General features: G+C 39.0%; 1 protein-coding gene across 2 annotated transcripts in view; it reads right to left on the bottom strand.

Moving 5' to 3' along the window:
• Positions 1 to 1,445: 1,445 nt before the first annotated feature.
• PPP1R3A (protein phosphatase 1 regulatory subunit 3A) overlaps positions 1,446 to 20,719 on the bottom strand; it is a 40,024-nt gene continuing 20,750 nt past the window's right edge. For both annotated transcript variants that reach the window (XM_050936090.1, XM_050936091.1), the window contains exons 2-4: positions 7,727 to 7,785; positions 7,481 to 7,617; positions 1,446 to 5,270 (exon numbers count right to left, since the gene is read on the bottom strand). In XM_050936090.1, coding sequence (XP_050792047.1) covers positions 2,355 to 5,270; positions 7,481 to 7,617; positions 7,727 to 7,785 — 3,112 coding nt within the window. In that variant the 3' untranslated portion in view covers positions 1,446 to 2,354. The remainder of the gene's footprint in view (positions 5,271 to 7,480; positions 7,618 to 7,726; positions 7,786 to 20,719) is intronic.

Here is a 20,719-nt window from a genome sequence, read left to right as displayed (position 1 = left end):
GGTGTAGCCCAAATAAATACATATTTATTCGGCTCATCTGTAGTTTGCGTGTACCTATACTCTCCCATGGGCTTTCCCTAGTTTTGCCTGGCTATTGCTCAAAGACTGATCGAGATGAAGTGTCCTGATGTTCTTCCACCCTTAATCTTGGGCCCACCATTTACCCCTCCCTTCCTTTCTCACTGTGACAGAACAGATGAATCAAGACCAAGCAAAGAACACAAAACAAAGTTTTGAGTTCAAATAAATGAAGGAAGCCACATGTGACCACTAAATTAAATACATATGGCTTCCCACACCAAAGTGTCCCTATTGTTCTAGCATGGACCAGTTGCTAGTTCAGTCCAACAAAGAGCAAGAGGTTCCTCCAGGTCTCATGCCTCTTGCAGTCCCTCAAGATTCAGGGATCACCTTACCGGAGCTAGCCACATTTCCTTTCATGACTTGATTCCCTGGCTGTCCTTCCAGTAAGGACTGTGTTACTACAAGTTCCCCTAGCAACTGTTCAAAGCCTCTAAGCACCTACTAACATCACCCAGTTCAGGACTGCAGTCAACAGTAGTCCATATATTCAACCACTAGTAGATACATCAGCAGTAGGTCATCAACACCATTCCATACCCACCGAATAGATCACCTCCATGATGCTCCAAAGGTTCACCCTCCTGGAGAACAGGAAAGTCAAGGTCACTCCTGTAGCAAGGTCTCCTAACATTCTGTTACTAGTAAGTGAACTTTTAAAAAATTGTTTCAGTGCTTAACTAATGATTGAAACAAGTGATTAACCTGACCATTATTTAGCTTCAGCCACATTTTGCACTGAAGCCTTTTGCAGCCTCTACAATGGCCCAGGTCTTCAGCTATGCAGAGCTGAGGTGAGAGGAACCTATATGTCTCAAAGCCACTTTTGCCCTTTCTCAATCTCTGGGGTCCCAGTAACATTACACAGCCTCAGGGCTATTCCACAGTACACTTGGTTGCAATGACTCCCCACAGGCTTTTCTGCAGCTAGAAATTACTGGATTGCTGCATGCTCTGGCCACTCCCTTTCCTCCCTTGACATGCTCCTGGCATGCCTGTACGCTGGACAAGAATGTCTTTGAAGCAGTGAACCTCCCAGCTCGCCCCTTATGGAGGCAAGGATTATGTCCCATGTTTTCCTTCTGGGTTTATTTTATTGTGCTCTAATGAGACCTATCAGAGGGGTAGCCATGTTAGTCTGGATCTGTAAAAGCAGCAAAGAATCCTGTGGCACCTTATAGACTAACAGACGTTTTGGAGCATGAGCACTTCTTGACATGCATCTGAAGAAGTGAGTATTCACCCACGAAAGCTCATGCTCCAAAACGTCTGTTAGTCTATAAGGTGCCACAGGATTCTTTGCTGCTTAGTTAGCTTATAAAAAAAGGCCACTTAACCCAATTCTGAACACGCCACACACAATCAAATCACTCACTCTTTTTTATTTATTTAATGCTTTGAAGATATGAATGCCTTTCTTAAACAACACTGATGAAAAACATCATTCAAAAGGTCTATCTGGAATAATTTTGAATTCAATTAAATTTTTCAGTCATGTTACACAGTTTTCATTTACAAAAAATATATAAATATTATTTGAAGACAACCCATCTATAAATGTTTGTGCACATAAATGATAACAGTCTCATAGCTGTATTCTTCAGCTCGGTAGTATGAAAGCCACTAATATATTCTGCTGAAGTATTACGTACACAAAGTTACATAATGTTACGGGAGTCTGAGCTTGACATTTTCAGATATGGATATTATTATTGCACTAACTTAAAACAATGAAATAAAAAACCGAAAGAACTGTTCAATCTACCAACAGATTTCATCTCCCAAAATGTGTTGGTTAATTACAGTAGTAGATCACCAATTGCAAAATCAATATTAAAGTCATATTACTTAGTCATAATGCCATTCCCCTGTTATCTACTGTATAAAACCTTAGAAAAACTCAGAAAAAAATATGAAGCTTTACTGCAAGAGAAATTAATGCAAGAAATGGTGTTTTTAAGTACTGGAGAGATATGAAGCATTGCAACCTCACAACCTGCTAAGGAGCAACATCTGCACTTAATTTTAACTTGATGTGTTTCAGATCTCATATTCATATAGATATTTAATGATCCAACCATAATGTTCCTATATAGAATAATTATATGAAGGAGCAAACTTCAGCTGTATTCCTTTTAAACAGATGCTTCAAGAGAAAACTTGCTCTGGTTCTAACAATGAATATTTCCTTTTAACAATTAAAATGCTTTAGGGTGGGGGAAAGTAATCAACCTCAAACCTTAAGTACAGTATGTAGACAATGAAACTTAATGTTACTCCTTTTTGACAGACTCCTTGTGTCTTCCTCCCTCCCAGTATAGCCAATACAAGGAAAACAGATAGAGTGCAAAGCAAACCGTTATATCATAGTGGTAGATTGTTACAACAAATACAACAAACAGGAGGAAATAAAAGATTCTGTAACTAATATGCTTTAAAACTAGAGACTCACTAGGTAAACTATGTGCTTCGCTTTTCTGGTCAGAAATATCTGAAGAATCAGAAATGTGCTGGTTTTCGTGCTCTGAGTCATCAGGCCAGTTTAATATTTTTCCCTCAGTTATTAAACCTTCAGATTTAGAGCTTGTCTCTTCTATTTCTTCAGTAGGCTCACTAATTAAAATCATTGGCCCTAATGACTCCTTTTGTCTGAACTCTATTTGATGGAAACACTGGCCTATATTCCTTTCTCTTTCATCACTTGAAGTCAACATGTTTTTATTAATACATGTCATTTCGCTTGGTAGGTTGAAATAATATCCTGACTCAGCAGAAATATTGGCAATGGAGTTGAATGCAGGGGCTGTATATGGATGTTCTGTATTTTCTACCTCAGCAGTAACCACCTCAATAGACTCTTCAGAAGTTGTCGCTGGAGAGCTTTCATAATGACAACTGGGCACAATATTTGTATCAGAGGGTGGTGGTTTTGTTTCACCTTTGGCATCTGAATGGAAAAGTGTTCCCAAAATGGTTTTTTCCTTATATTCTTCAGCTTCATCACTGTAGAGACGCTGCTCGGGATTTGTGGGAGCTTTCAGTGATTCTTCTGAATATAAATCCTGCTCCAAACCTTCTTTTCCTTCTATAGCAGAAGCCCGTAATGTTTTCTCTACAGGTGGATTATTTCCAATGTCATGTTCTGCTTTGGAAACTTTTTCCTTGGTATTGCATACAGACATCATTTCGCCTTGCAGTGTTTCACGTACGTGTGCATTATAAATATCTAAAACTGATTCCTTTTCAAATTCGGTGTCATATAATACACCCACTGTATTGCGTTGACAAAGAGTATAATGTGAACCATCATTTCTCCCTTCATGTGTATCAAACGCTGTTTCCTTTTCCTCTGTGGGCCTGTCACTTACTGCAGTCTCTTGAGGTAGCTTAGCAATTACTGCTTTTTCACTAGCAGACATTTTTTCTGAAACACTTTCTGATGTTGTTTTAATTATATAAGCTGTACCTGCTTCTGCTTCCTCTGTATTACCATGTTCAGCTACAGAAGACTTTTCACACCTCACTGTCTCTTGGCAGGTAAACAATTCTTCTGTGGGAGTAACATTCAAATACCTTGTCTTATTCCTCATTCCAAACATGATTTCACCATCTTTAATCTGTTCTGTTCTATTTATCTCACTCTCTCTTTCTACTGTTTGGCTTCCTGAAACACTCCAATTTTCACACACTACCCTGCTCTGATCATCTGTAACCATGCTGTCTGATTTCTCAATTTGAAGTTGACAAGCATCTGTCTCCAAAATATTTTTGTTTGTTGGGAAATTATCTTGGCTGTACATTCGTTCCTCAAAAAGCTTATGATCATTCTCCTTAGTATCAAGCGTATCCTCTGGGTTCAGTAACATAATACTTGTAGCTCTTGCTTTGCCAGTTGCCACTGCAAAGACTGGGTAACAAGTAGGGAAAGTAGTCATTTTGCTCTGAGTGGCATCAGTGTACCTACTGTCTGTTTTCCCCAAGTTATCACTTAACTCACTATATTCCTCTTTCCTTTGTTTGCCTTCAACAGAGCTTGTGATTTCTTTTCCTCGACTTCTATTGTCAGAGCTTCCCCTATCTTTTAGCCAAGTAAACTCTTTGAATTCATGAGTGTCTTCAGCTCTTCTTTCATCAGCTACATGGGAAATCATCCGGTCTTCTGCTTGTGAAGGCTTGGCTTCATGTTTATTATCTGACGCTGATGGCAATGTTGTGGTTTTTGTGTCAGTAATATATTTTCCCTGAACACTAAAAAGTTTCGGAGCTATGGTGTCAACACTCTCCTGCTCTTTAGTTAGTCCTAACTCATTTAACTTGATTTCTTCCTCCTCTTTTCCTATATCAGTGTTATAGTCTTTCTTTGATACTTTCACCACAACTTCTTTTTCTGTATACGGGCTTTTTGAGCAATCTATTGAGATATCAGAATGTGCAAAAGCCTCAGCATATATATCTCCTCTTAAATGTACCTGATCTTTGCTTAAAATCATCCCCCCCTTTTCTTCATATTTGTCACTGTCTGGCAATACTGAAGCTAGCTTTAGGTGAGATGTTTGCAGAATGTGTCGCTCTGGAGCTGGATTAGCATTGTCTTCCAGTGCTTCAGTTACGCATGTATTTAATTGCATTGATTCATCATGCTCTGAAGAAATTGTTTCTGGTCTCATTTCACAGGCCTCTTTGTAGATATCAGCATCATCGTCACTGATGAATAACCGCTCCATCATTTCGCTTCCTGAGGCACTATCTGTTTCACCTTTTGAAATATCTACATGGCTCATTCCTTGTCTGCTTAAGACAGTGTCTTTAATATGGATAGTCACATTTTGCATTGTTCCAGGCAAATATTCCTGTGATAACAGCGTTTCACTGGTACCAATGCATTCCAAAGGCTGCTTACTATTGTTTACAGTGCCTGCAGTAAGTTCCTCTGCTAATGGCTGACTATAATCATATCTTATGGAATACTTTTTGTTATCATGTAATTCTTCTCCTAGCTCTTCTAAAGTATTTTCTGAAGGGGAACTGATAGGCACAGGCTGCCTGAGCAAGTCAGTGCCTGTTTCCATAAGTGTTAGCTTATTCTCCAGTCCCTGGGCTTCATTTGGAAAATTAACTGGCTCTGTTGTGTATAAATTCCTTTCATCTCTGGAAAAAGTACTTCTAGTTCTTGTGAACTGCTGACTTAGCTGAAACAATAGAATAGAAAAGAATGATTAGAATGAGCTCTGCAAAAATATTCAAAATGAATGAGGCAGGCTTTCATTATGGAAAATTTTGTTTTCAGTTTCAAAGCTTTTATGGAAACATGTTCCGAACAATTTGCAAGATTTGCATTGTATGTAGTTTTTAACATATGTAATGAGCTTTATACTGAGTCTGAAAGGAGCAGGACATCAATAGTATTCAGAACGCTGTTTCTTTATTCATGAATTCAGTAAGCTGCAAGTGTATTTTATACAAATGAAACCTAAATGGGAGGCTAATCAATTCTTTGCACGTTCAGTTCTAAGGTTGTGGGGTTTTGTTTGTTTGTTTGTTTGCTTGTTTGGGTTGTTTTGTTTTGTTTTGTTTGTAGTGAGAGCTTTGATACAGCACATCAAAGCCTGGTCACATTCAGTATTGTCCAGTAAAACAAAGACATGTTGCACACTGACAAATACAGTTAGAATTATCTTTGCTTCATTGCAGGCTTCAAACCAGAATGTTTTTAGACAATTTGGTAAGGCTGATGTTGGAAATGAGATTAGTGAAGTAAAAGGCCAGAAACTAATCATTCTCCTTCCCCCACCTCCCAAATATCATATTGTATTATTCAGCTGTGCCTGCTTGTCATTGCAGTCTCTCCTCACTTTCAGATACTCACACTGATAGCTCCATGCTGATCAATTAGAGGATAGCTTCTTGGGTACCTCTTGTTACATTTACACTTGCTGTAGATATCCCCATTACAATTTCTCTTATTAATATGTTTTCTGCAAAGCCACTGCAAACTATTAATAGTAAAACGTCACTCAAAGAAAAGTGAGGGAGCTAATGTCTCTGCAAATTCTGTTTTAATGACCCTCTGCCAACTGGTGCTCAAATGTATTTGAGCTCTACGGTGATGCCAACTGTCAGGATTTAACAGTGAGATGCCTGTGGTTTTTTTTGCTTCTCATAACTGACATTTGCATGATCTCAATAATTATATGCAAATCTTACGATTTCCCCTTCTTCTCACATAAGGCTTATGTTACTTGTCAACTGCACAGCTGTCTTGTGAGGCAATGCCTGTGGGTTTCAAAGATTTGGTCGTATTTCCATCTATTATAGATCTTCATTGTTTATTTCATTAAAGAATGCATAGTACAAATTAACATATAAATTACAGCTTCTCTCTTCATTTATTGTATGAACAATCTCTGTAATTTATAAACTAACTGTTATATTTGAACCTGCTCGTTGTAATAGGGTAAATGGAGAAAAAATATGTGATTTTTAGGGTCTTTTTAAAAATTATGTTTTGGTTTTTTTTTTAAATAAGGAGATGTTGATTTTTCAGGCAGTAAGAGCTCGCACAATAGGTGACAACTTTGAACTTTCTTAAAGTTAGAGCTAAGAAAATTTCATAGTTAAGTGTGAGGAAATAATTCTCCTCCCTATCAAAAAGACTGAGTGGCACTTCTCTTCCTCTCTGGTCTGATTCAGCATTCACATTTTCACAGGCAATAAACTAAGATTATAAATCTATGTACCCAAAAAACATAAGCTCAGAACAGACACTGAAAATAATAGATGGCTATATGTGTCTCATTTACTACCATTTCTTCCTTCATGGTGCAAAATGCAAGCCAAATCATAAAAATCCCCAAACAGACTGAATGTTCACTGAATGTGAAATTTATAATGACAAATTTAATACTAAATACAGGTCTAAAAAAGTCTTCTGTAGTAGTTATATAATTTTTCCTTTTAAAATTATAGAAATTGGAATTTTGTTCATGTAGTGCATTACATAGTTAATCTCTGAAACATCTGTAAGGCTCACAGTACCATAAATACAGGAATTTTACCAAATGTTAAGTGTTTATGTTAAGTGTACACTCATCACAGAGACTAGGAAGTGAGATCCTTGAGAAGTTACTGTTCTGATTCTTTGAAACTGTCACTTAGATCCTCTGGTAAGGAAGTAAGAAAGAGAAGTTATTAATTTAAGACCATAAGAACTTAATGAAATTTACTGAAATCACCTTCTATTGTTGATTCAGAGGGAGATACAATGAAAATACAGACCATGGTTTTACATTTGTAAATTAGTACATCAGTCAGTTCTGTTAAAAGGGGCTTTTTCACCACCTTTGATGTGTAAATGGATTCATATCATCTAACACCATGGATATAATTGTATAACACTTACCAGCAACTCTAATTCTTTTTCATTATCTTCCTTATTATCTTCACTGCATTCAACATTTATATCTTTTTCATTTTCATGACGCAGTTCAATGTCTTTGTCCTTCTCATGTGAATAAACAATTTGGGGGATGTTTGCCTCTGAAGAGTTAACAAAAATATACTTTAACAGCCATTGGACTGTTTGTTAAATTATCTATTTTAATTAACATGTGCAATAAGGAAGAACTAATTAAAGTAGCTGTTGTACCTGAAGTCCTTGAATTATTCCATATGTCTTCATCAGATAGCGCCAATATTTCTTCTTTGCTGTTAAATGCAAAAGAAACTTAATGTGTTATTCTGCAACAATTATTGTTCCAAATCCTTTTAGACCTAAACCTAAAGACAGCTAGATAATGATGCAAAATCTTTTATGTGATTTTAAATTTGGCAGAAATATAACCTTGCTGATCACAATTTTATAAAAGAATTTTTTTTGTGATGATGTGACATTAACCCTTGTTGAGAGAAGGAATTGATTGAGACATGCTAGTGAATGAAATTTACTGAAATCACCTTCTATTGTTGATTCAGAGAGAGATACAATGAAAGCACATAAAGATAAATGCCAAGTGCCCACTTCAATGGGTGTTGATGGCACTTAGGATCAGGCCCTTGTAGGGACGTAATCTCAGAAAACAAAACAGACAGGACTAATGTAAATTATTATAGCAGTTGTGGATTCCATCTCCATGAGACAGAATATTTTTATGTTGGTCTCAGTGATTAAGTTTTGTGAATTGCAAGACCAGTTGTGGGTACCAGAAATGGCTTTCTAATATTTTTCAATTAACTTTTTTTCTGTTCCATTTTATACAAACGTCATTCAGTTGAACTCATATAACATTACTTCTGTCACCAAAAAAATCCTCATTTCAGAGAGAGGATGATAAATTTATACTATTTTAAAAGAATTTAGACATTTCCTGTCATCACCTTTTCACAAAATCCTGCCTTTACTCCTCTAGGAACATAGGAATTAACATAATAGAAATGTAGGACTGGAAGAGACCTTGATAGGTGATCTAGTCTAGTCCCCTGCACTGAGGGAGGACTAAGTAGCATCTAGACCATCCATGAGAGGAGTTTGTCTAATATCTGCTTAAAAATCTCCAATGATGGACATTGCACAATCTCCCTAGGTAATTTGTTCCAGTGCTTAACTTCCTTTACTGTTAGAAAGTTTTTCCTAATGTCTAACCTGTATCTTCCTTTCTGCAATTTAAACCCATTGCTTCTTGTCCTCAGTGGTTAAGCCCATTACTTCCTGTCCTCAGTGGTTAAGAACAATTAATTTATCACCCTCTTCTTTATAATAACCCTTTATGTACTTGAAGACTGTTATCATGTCTCCCCTCATTCTTCTCTTCTGCAAACTAAACAAACCTGTTTTTTTCTACCTTTCCTCAGAGATCTTGTTTTCTAGATCTTTAATAATTTTTATTGCTCTTCTCTGGACTTTCTCCAATTTGTCCAAGTCTTTCCCGAAGTGTGGCACCAAGAACTGGACACAATACTCTAGATGAGGCCTAATCAATGTAAGCAGAGTCAGGATGAGCGCTATCCTGACATCTGGTGGTGAATTGTAGGGAGTGTGAAAAGAATTTCAAGAATTTCAAAGAGTGCGGAAAGAGATTTCGAATATTTGCATTGGCATCCACCCCCCACTTAGCATAAGCCCACAGCAGACTGGGATGGTTATTTCAACAGCTCTGGGAACCCCAATTTCTTTGTTATTGGGGCAGGAAGAAAAAAAAAGTTTCTCACCCTGATTGTGTGAATGAGGAGCTGTGGGACTGCTTTGTGACAGAGATAACTCAACCTCAATTGGGTGGTACTTGCTAAACATGAGACATGGATTCCAAAACCCCATGAATTGAGAGAGGTTGGGGACTGGTGTGTGTACCTGATGGTATGGGCCCCTTCTGAGGGCCTAGAACATCAATTGCACATCCTCCTCTCTCCAATGTTAAAGAGTAGAGCTAATTTTGATTCCATTAGGAGTCCATCTAGAGACTGCTGAGCTGAATTCACATTGAGCCAATGGTGCACCAGCACCAGGGCTCCCCTACTAAGAGCTGAAATCACTGAGTGCTGTGTTAACCAGTGGGGGAGCCTGAAGACCGATTGTTAAGCGGCTGGCAGAGTGGAGCAGTTTGCAGTGTGTTGGAGCAGCCTATGGAACAGTGAGTGGAGTGAAGTGGTTTGCAGGGACAGCTGGAGGAGCGGCACAGCTGGTATGGTGGAGCGGGTTGTGGTGAAGGCTGCAGCAGAACTCCACGGAGAGGCAGAGCAGTTGGCCCTGGCCCACATGAGGTGCCCCTTAACATCCTGTGTGGACTCCCCCCCCACCTTTCCACCCAGGCTGGGGTGGGGTAAAACTCTGCAGATAAACTCTTGAATTCTGGGGTGGCACTGACCAGAGACTTTTGGGTCGTTGGACTTTGGGGTAATTGGACTTAAGACTCTAAGGGGAAAAGGACATTGCCAAATGTACTTGGAGGTGGGTTTTGTTTATGGTTTGTGTTATAATCCTGTTTGTGGTGTTTCTCCAATGGGATGCAGCATTGTTTCCTTCCTTTATTAAAAGGATTTTGCTACACTCAGACTCCGTGCTTGGGAGAGGAGAAGTATTGCCTCCTAGAGGCGCCCAGGAGGGTGTGGTATGTAAGTGTCCCAGGTCACTGGGTGGGGGCTCTAGCCGGTTATGCATGGTGTTATTAAAACGGAACCCCTGGATACTGAACCTGGCCCTTGTTGCTGCCAACTCAGAGGGGCAGAAGGGTTACATCAGTGCTCAGTAGAATGGAAGAATTACTTCTCATGTCTTTTCTTACAACACTCCTGCTAATACAGCTTGGAATGATGTTCCTTTGTTTTGCAACAGCTTTACATTGTTGACTCATATAATCCCAGATCCTTTTCTGCAGTACTTCTTCCTAGGCAGTCTTTTCCCATTTTGTATATGTGCAACTGATTAGTCCCTCCTAAGTGTAGTACTTTGCATTTGTCCTAATTGAATTTCATGCTATTTACTTCAAACCATTTCTTCAGCTTGCCCAGATCATTTTAAATTTTTTAATGCTATCCTCCAAAGCACTTACAACCCCTCCAAGCTTGGTATCATCTGCAACCTTTATAAGCATACTCTCTCTGCCATTATCTAAATCATTGATCAAGATATTAAACTGAACCAGACCCAGGACCGATTCCTGCAGGATCTCACTCACTTCCAGCTTGACTGTGAACCACTGATAGCTACAATCTGAGTATTGTTTTCCAACCAGTTGTTCACCCACCTTATAGTAGGTTCATCTACGTTATATTTCCCTATTTGGTTTATGAGGTCATGTGAGGCAAGTTGAGGTATATCACATCTACTACTTCACCCCTTTCACAAGGCTTGTTACATTGTCAAAGAAGGATATTACGTTGATTTGACATGATTTCTTTTTGACAAATCTATGTTGACTGTTATGTATCACCTTTTTTTCTTCAAGATGCTTACAAATTGATTGTTTGATTATTTGTTCCATTGTCTTTCTGGTTACTGAAGTTAAGATGACTGGTCTATAGTTCCTTGGGTTGCCTTGAGTCCCCATTTTATAGATAAGTACTATATTTGCCCTTTTCCAGTTCTCCACAAGTTCTCAAAGATAATTGTTAGCAGTTTAGTGATGTTTTCAGTTAGTTCCTTAAGTATTATAGGATGTATTTCATCAGGTGTTGCCAACCTAAAGACATCTTGTTTGTCTAAGTAATTCTTAATTTGTTCTTTCTCTACTTTAGCCTCAGAACCTACCCCAGTTACACTGATGTTCATGTGCCATTTTGGACTGTATGAAGGATCAGAGCATTTAAGATATTAATAATCTGGAGACAATCCTGTTAAATAAGAAACTGAATCACAGAGAATTTAATGGCCATGTTTTCAGCCATCCCTCTACTGAGCCTCCACTTATGTACAATCCACAAGCAGACACACACAGACAGACTGCCACACTTTGAAGAATGAAACACCTCAAAACACATTCAAACATTTGTAATACTGTGCCTGCAAATGTTTAAGTGCACAACCACAAACTACATAAATAGTGTTTGTGGAGGGCAAATTCTAATACCTGGATGTATTCAAAGAACCCAAAATAATAATAAAACAAAACTTTCAAGAAATAGAAATATTTCATTTTGAAATGGTGGAAACAAAACATTTCAACTTTTTCAAACCATATTTCCTCCTGGGGTGAGGGGGCACAAAACTATATGCTGAATTTGACCCAAATTTGCAAATAGTTTTGGTGCTGCAAAAAAAATTCATTTTTCAGCCAATGTACTGACATCTGTGACAAACCTGAGGAAAGAACCAAGATATTCTGTCTTTTTCTCCTATGCCTTATCCACAAGAACCTATCATACAAATAATATGTTTTTTAAATGTTAATTTTCTAAAGTCAGATGGCTGGGACAATCTGAATTCTGGCATTTCCTAACTTTTGAGTGCTTGACTTTCAACCTTAATGTTGAAGCAATGTTTTGAAGTAGTTTTGTATGTAATTTTCTAGGTTTAAAAAAAATCTGAAAAAAACAAAAATTCCATTATGTGAAGTATTATGATATGGGTCATCAAATGGGTTTGAAACCAAGCTCTTTAGATTCACAACACAGACCTCTCCACTTGAATTAAAAGAACAACCCATAGCAGTAACAGGCTGTTATACTCTTTGTGGCTCTAAGAGACCAGAGGAAACATAACACACGCTTTGTTTACATGTTTAACAGGACAAAACTACCTATTCTTCCTAACTTTCTTCTGAGAAACGGATGGATTGCTTTTGCTGAAATTATTTTAAAAGGCAGAGAGCAAACATGGAAATCTTCAGACAAAATGGTTAAAGATTGGCAAAGTTATAAGCAGCTGAAAACAGGAACTTATAATGGAAAGTGTAAGGCAACATTACTCAAGGATCGCTACAAACTTCACATACAGTATATATTAAAAAAAACTCTAAAATTCCCCAGTTATTCACTGAATATATACAAACCTAAATGCTAAATAAGTACATTGGAAAACCAAACTACTTGAAATCCAAACTCTAGTCTTCCTTCCTTTACATGTGACAACTTAATTCGGGGTTCTATGTTTCTCCTGCGATACATGTAAGGACTTCAATTAATACCTAAAGCATATAAATCATTACTTAGGTAACATCTACACTACAGCCCCGTCGATTTAGTGGGTCTAGTGAAGATCTGCCAAATTGACAGCAGATCACTCTCCAGTCGACCCCTGCACTCTACCCTCAATGAGAAGAGTAAGATAAGTCAAAGGGAGAGTTTCTCCCCTCAATCCCCAAGGTGTAGACCCTGCGGTAAATCGACCTAAGGTATATTGACTCCAGCTACATTATTCATGTAGCTGGAGTTGCATAGCATGGGTCAACTTACCGCAGTATTGTAGACATAGCCTGAGTCTGCCATGCCTCCAGCCTTCTTTCAAGTTCATCCTTAAACTATACTTCTTCTAAAAAGCCTACAAATATTAGTAATCTCCAGGGAGAAATGGTAATTAAATGGGAGAAAATGTCTATTACCAAGAAGAGATATTAAACATCACCATTTGGTCTCACTGCTTTTCATTGCATCCATTTCCCCTTCCACTATTTGTACATTATTTATCTAGACTGTAAGCCCATCAAGTTATCAACCAATACTTCAAACTCACCTGGAAAGTGCCTAGCTCACTTTGGGGTTATATAAACAATATAAAATATAAATAAAATAAATAAATAATGAAGCTCCTCTTTTATATATTAATGATCTCATTGGTATTGCAGGAGACTCACAGGACTTTACATGCATCTCCTCTGTCTTGGCAGCCACAAAGCCTCTGTTCACTTTCAAAATAGACTCATAGTCCCTAAGGCCAGAAAGGACCATCACGATCATGTAGTTGGACTCCTGCACATTTCAAGCCACAGACCCTCACCCACCCACTCCTGTAATAGGCCCACAATTCTGGCTGAGTTCCTGAAGTCCTCAAATCACAATTTAAAGACCTCAAGTTACAGAACTCTCACCATTTACACTAGTTTAAACATGCAAATAAACCATGTCCCATGCTGCAGAGGAAGGTGGGAAAAAACCTCTACCAATCTAACTCGGTGGAAAATTCCATCCTGATCCCAAATATGATGGTAAATTGAACCCTGAGCATTCCAGCAAGACCCAACAGCTAGACACCTGGGGAAGAATTCTCTGTAGTAACTCAGAGCCTCCCACTTGTTCTCTCCTTGTTTTCTTCTTATTTATAAGGTTATAGAACCTTTTATTGTTGTTTTTAATTTCCTTTTCAAGATCCAACTCTGCATGGCTTTTGGCAGTTCTCAATTTTCCCCTACAGTCTCTGATCTCCAAGAGGTAACTTTCCTTTCTGATCCATCTGATCTCCCATTCCTTGTAGGCTTTCTGCTTTCTCTTAACAACCTGTTTGAGATGCTTGCTCATCCAGCTTGGCCTGCAACTCTGCCCTACGATTTTCCCCCCTTGCTTGAAACGCAGGCTTCAGATAGTTTCTGCAACGTCGACTTAAATAATTACAAGCCTGCTCCACATTCAAATCTGTGAGTTCTTTGGTTCAGTCCACTTCACTAACTAATTCCCTTAATTTTTAAAAAAATTGCCCTCTTGAAATCAAGGACACTAGTTGCAGATCTATTTTTGTTTATTCTTCTGTTTAGTTTAAACTGAATTAGCTCATGATCACTTGAACCAAGGTTGTCCCCTACAACCAGTTCTTCTAAGAGGTCCTTATCACTCACCAATCCCGAATCTAAAATGGCATAATTCCTTGTAGGTTCAGTGACTATTTGGTATTCCTTTTAATCAACACATGTTTAGATAATGATATGGAGCCAGAAAAGGCCAGGAGAATACCCAAGTGGAGTTTCCACTCAGGGAAGTCTTTGGGGCAGCATGGAAGGGTAGGTGTCTTGGAGTATGTCTACACTGCATTTTAGAACATGCAGCAGCATGTCTCAGAGCCCCATGGGCTTGCACTATGGTGCTAAAAGCAGCTGAGTAGCTATTTAGGCTTGGGCTCTGAAACCTACCCTTCTCCCCAGGGTTCAGAGCCTGACCTCCAGCCTGAACATTTATACAGCTATTTTTAGAGCCATAACCTGAGCCCCACAAGCCCAAGTCAGTAGCCCTGGGCTCTAAGACTCACTGTCACAGGTTTTAAAAAGCAGTGTAAATGTACTCCACAGATCTTGGGTGTCTATGTGGGTAGGTTATCTCAGTCATGTGAATGCAGATGCATTCTGTGTTGGGGAGTGTATCCTACCCAAGCTCTGAAAGGGTGATGTGGGCCTGAGACAGCAATTAACATACCAGGGTGCACCTGGACCAAGAGCCAGGCTTAATAGAGCATGAAGCCCAGCTGGGGAGGGGCAGGGAGAGAACTACAAACAGAGGAAGTTGGGAGCAGAAGAGATCTGGAATTTCACAGGAGAGTGTCATTAGCCCAACCCTTTATAACAGCATCATAAACGACCTTCCAAAGATGATGAATACAGGCACAGGCATCACATTATTTGCTGGTGATTCTGCTATAGGGACCAAAAGCAGAAATCTTGAAATGTCACCAAAAGAATCAATAAGGCACTTCAGAGGAGTACAGAATGAGGAAACAAGTAGGGCTGCAAGTTCCCCATTGACAAACTAAGGGAATGATCTTCACCACACGGAAGACTTAAAAAAAGTAAAATTATAAATACAGCAGTTAAGTATAGTGAAAAAGAAACAAACTCATAGGTGTGATATTTGATAACAAGCTCGTCTGGAGGGACCATACTGAAAATATTATAGACAAGTGAAAAGGAAGACTCAGCTTACTTATAAGCAAATATGGAAGCTCCAGGGGAGCAGATAAGAAAATGGTGATAACACTATTTGGAGGGCTAATCAGATATATTACTGAGTATGGCTGGCAGGTCTTTAGTTCAGCATAGAAAACAAATCTGAGAAAACTAGACTGTATCCAAGCACTGGCATTGCAGATAGCATGTGGTGCCTTCATTATTATGACTCTGTGTGTGATGAAGTTAGCCACCAGAGAAATGCTTATCACTCTTAGAATGAAGTCCCTAGACGTAACCTTTTGGGCCAAACCACTAGGTAACAGTGAAGATAATAAAACTAAGCTAAATATGCTGATTGTTGCATACTAAGTGGAAACCAAATAGGACAGAAACTCAAAATTCCTCATGTAAGTAAGGTAAAGAACTGGATAAAGGATCTCAGTGAAAAGAAAGGCTTAAAAGAAGCCAAAATCTATAGTTATGGGAAAATACTCTATCACTGGAAAACAATCCCCTCAAGACAGACATGAAATTATATAATAAACAAAAGCAAAAGAATGATAAATCAATATACCTGTGAGAAGTGGGTATGCTATTGCCAAATGTATTCTGACAGCTCCAAAGAGGAAGGAATGAGTAGAGTGGGAACAGCTTTCTGTGTGCCCACATTTAGGATTAACAAAACCGTAAGACTAACTATCTTTATCTCTGTCTTTACAGCTGAGCTAACAGGGACACTGCTAGCACTAACTTGGCATTTAGATGTGCAGCCAGCTGCCGTGGCCATCCTGTCTGATTCCTTATCAATGTTGCAGATACTATACAATGGCAAGTCTGACAGCAGAAATGATATACTTAATGAAATATTACTGCTAACAACTGAATTAGCACAACTGGATATGACCATAGCAATAGAATGGATCCCTGCACATGTAGGGATAGCTGGCAACAAATTGGCAGACAAACAAGCTAAAAATGCTATTAAGCATGAACAAGTTGACCTAGAGATCCCCTTAAGCAAACTGGAATTTAAACACTTAATCAAAAATAAGCTAAGGAAGGAATGGCAAAAACTGTGGGCACTTGAAACAAAGGGGAAAAAATTTCATGAAGTATTCCCAGTAGTTGAAATAGTTGATATAATCCAAGACCCAGAGAGAAAGAGTAAAGTACCTCTATTTGGAATTGTAACAGGTCATTGTACATTAAATAGTAATCTATTTCTAATAAACAAACAAGGATGGACTATATGAAACATGAAAGGTTCAGGAACTGACAGATCATCTATTATGGTATTGTAAAGATTGTACCAGTGAAAGGAGATACTTCTGAGCAGGGGGTTGGACTAGATGACCTCCTAAGGTCCCTTCCAACCCTGATATTCTGTGAGCATGGCTATATGGAAAACTCAGAAGCCTCAGAAACACAATTTTCTTTGCAACACCTATCCAGAATATAAGAAAAATAGGGCACAATTGAAAAAGCAATTCTGCAATTCTGTGAATCGTGACAGGTTATGACTTAAAGTCTAACTACAAAGTCCAGGGAATGGCAGTCATAGACTCAGGAATTGAGTATGCTGTGCCACAAAACCCAGGAAAAAAAAGGAGGGGGATGCAGGGAGAATATCTGCAGTCACTTTCTGGGATGACAGAGAGACACCGAGAGGGACAAGAAGGAAGCCCAGGGGGACACTAAACTCTGTGATCTTCTCCTGAGTATGGAAGCCTGGGAGAAGGCCAGAAGAGAGGTAAAGCAGCTACTGGGTGCAATGAAGGCTCCAGTGGTACACCCTGGAAAAAGGGCCTTGTCCAGACTTCCAGGGAGAGAGCTCTGGGGAATGTTCAGTGGAAGACCAGCAAGAGGAATTGAAGAAGCATGAAAGGCCAAGCCCAAGGAAAATGGCTTGAGTTTGTACATTTTGTTTTGTTGAGGGATTCAATAAGAGGGCCCTGAAAATCCCAGCCCTGACAGAAGGGTGACCCTAGAGAGGTTGTGGGGCAAAAAGTTCTGAGAAAGACTGAATAGGAAGACTCCTAGGGAGGCAGCAGTGAGGAGTTGGATGGAGCAGCCCATGGCTGCTAGTTGTATGGTCTCTGGACTGTAACCCAGTGTAGTGGAAGGGCCCATCCCCTTCCCCCATTTCATTTTAAGAGCTTGGCTACTTGAAGAGACACACTATCAATGGCTGACTAACTCCTTCCATGGTTGCTACTCTAAATAGCATTAAATCCTATTTGATTATAGGATATAATGCAACAGAGAGCAGCTGCCCCCTCCTTCTCTTCTCGTGCCCTTTGCCTACCCGCAAATTCCATGGAGTTCTGGCAGATGAACTATCCTGGGGTTATCGAAAAGATGCCAATGATGGTGCAGAATTAGCACTCTCACATAGAGTACAGCTCGGTCCCCTCTGCTGGTATGAGGGGAAGGGACAATCTAGCTCTTAAACAGCAAAACACAACTTAGTTTCCAATGGAGATACACATTTGGAATGCAAATCTTGGATTTTCAAAGAGTTTCATCCTGACTATCCTTGGGTTTTGAATTTTCATTGAGAGTACTTAGCACTACCCAAATGGGAAACCCCCTGAATTTTTTGGCCACTATGACAAACAGCTAAACATCTCAAGGAGTATGGGTTACAGAAAATTCTGCCTTTGTGAGTTCAGCGTTTTTTCTTTCTTAAAATGAATGAAGTAGATCTCTAATGAAGTATATCAGGATCTTAAGGCACACCACCGTATATACAAAAGATGCTTATGAGCATATGATTCATCCCTCAGTTGGCTCTTCCAAAGTTGTGCTGAAAGGATTTACAGGGGAACACACTCGCTTAATTTACAATAAGATTAACAATAACAAAATATGACTATGCAAAATGTTAATGTTCCTGAACTGAGATGACACCTGACTATATCTGAAGATTTACATGTCATGCAATACCTGCAGGGAGATTATAGTGCACAATTCTCTATTCTTTGATTTTCATCTTGATTTCTGGATCACAGAATAATCCAGTACTTGATTTCTGATCTCTGCTGCCATTTCCCCCTATAGTTATGTATATATCTGAATGGATAGTTATGCTTTCTGTGTGTTCTAATGTAACTCCTTTAATACAATCTATTAGAGTTACCTTCAAAGACCATCCAGAAGATTCAGCTAGTGCAAAGCGTGGTTGCCTGCCTCTTAAATGGTGCAGGTCAATATGAACATATAATGCTTGTGATTTGTTTGTTGCACTGTCACATATCTGCTTCCAGGTACAATTCAATATTTAATATCTATAATATCCTGACTGTCTTAAGAACTAGATATTTCAGAGGCCCTCCCTTTACTGGAGTCTAATAGAAATTTTATTCTTCTAGGATGCTGTAGGGCACTATTAAGGTCTAGGATTGGGGACATCGGGCAGTGTGTTCTGTATAAATATGCTACTAGTAACTCCCAGGATAAATTTTCTCCAGTGCACAGTTCACCATGGCCCAACACCTGAAAACTTTAGAAAGCAGTGCAAGTTGCATTTGTTTGCTCTGATTTCTTAGGTTTGGGCCGACAGCCAGAGGCTATTAATCTCTGCAATGGGTAGTATTGGTAGAGGTTGTAGTGGTTTTAATTTACACAAATAGTTGGCAGAAGTTTGTAGTGGTTTTAATGTATACAAATAGTTGGCAGAAGTTGTGTCTGTATGCTTGTACGCCATGCTCCCACCAATCACAATGAGAAGTGTGATAGTCATAAATGTTATATCTTATACCTTTCTAAATTTAGATTTGTTTTATGGAACTCAGAGACCAGGCTCCAGCCTGAGCTCAGACATCTACAATGCAATTCGATAGCCCTGCAGCCTGAGCTGCACAAGCCCAAGTCATTGGCTACAGGCCAGCCACAGGTTTTTATTGCAGGGTAGACATAAGCTTTGACACAAGCATTAGGAGAGCCCATTAATAGAGTAGCTGTTAACTTGTTTTAGTAAAGGTTTAATATTCCTAAAAAAAAGCCTCTAATTACTAGGTAAAGTAAAAGAAGTACAGAAAATCTTTAGATTTGGCTGGCATACTACTTAAGAAAACAACCACAGTCTCAGATGGTATGCATACTCCTGAACAAAAATGGGAACCAGGAAGACAAGAAGTAAACCGGCATAGCTAAACGGCAAGAATCAAGAGGTTATTCGAGCCAAACAGAAATCCTTCAAAATTTGGAAACCCTACCTGAGTGCAACCAGCAAAAGCAGCATATATTACAGTAGGCAATATGTCAGAAGGAATTTGAGAGCTACAATGGAATTTGAAGCGCAAATAGCTAAAATTATTAAAACAAACAAGAAATTACTTAAGTATGTCAGAAGCAGGAAGCCTGCAAAAGAAATGGTGGGTGTTCCAGGGGCTGGAAGTTAAGGACATTGCTGAGAAACTAAATAATCTCTTTGCATCAGTCTTTACCACAGAGGGCACTGGGGAGATGCTTACCCTGATGTGCTTTTCTCATTAACTGGTAGCACTAGAATAAGGATTTTCTGAGGGGGACATATACCCCCTGCAGGGTTTCTTGTATCTTCCTCTGAAGCTTTCTATCCACAGTGAGGGACTGAGTTCCCAGTGGGGGGTCCTTTTGGGGGGATTCTGGCTCCTGGGGGCTCTTGGTGGGAGGAACCCTCTGGGTAAGTAATGCTTATATTTAAAAAGGGCTCTCAAGGTGATCCCGGCAATTACAGACAGTAAGTCTAATGTCAGTACCAGGCAAATTAGTCAAAACAATAGTAAAGAATAAAATTGTCAGACACAGAAAAACATAAATTGTTGGGCAAAAGTCAACATGGTTTCTGTAAAGGGAAATCATGTCTTACTAATCTTTTAGAGTTCTTTGAAAGGGTCAACAAATGTGGACAAGGGGGATCCAGTGGACATAGCATACTTAGATTTCCGGAAAGCCTTTGACAAGGTCCCTCACCAAAGGCTCTTACATAAATTAAGTTGACATGGGATAAGAGGGAAGATCCTTTAATGGATTGAGACCTGGTTAAAAGACAGGGAACAAAGGACAGGAATAAATGCAATCCTATTCAACTTATTCATAAATGATCTGGAGAAAGGGGTAAACAGTGAAGTTGCAAAATTTGCAGATGATACTAAGCTGTTCAAGATAGTTAAGACCAAAGCAGACTGTGAAGAACTTCAAAAAGATCTCACAAAACAAAGTGATTGGGCAACAAAATGGCAAATGAAATTTAATGTGGATAAATGTAAAGTAACGCACATTGGAAAAAATAACCCCAACTACACATATAATATGATAGGGGCTAATTTAGCTACAACTAATCAGGAAAAAGATCTTGG

The sequence above is a fragment of the Gopherus flavomarginatus genome, chromosome 1 (assembly GCF_025201925.1).
Source record: "Gopherus flavomarginatus isolate rGopFla2 chromosome 1, rGopFla2.mat.asm, whole genome shotgun sequence".
NCBI lineage: Eukaryota > Metazoa > Chordata > Testudines > Testudinidae > Gopherus > Gopherus flavomarginatus.
This window is presented reverse-complemented; position numbering and strand designations above follow the sequence as displayed.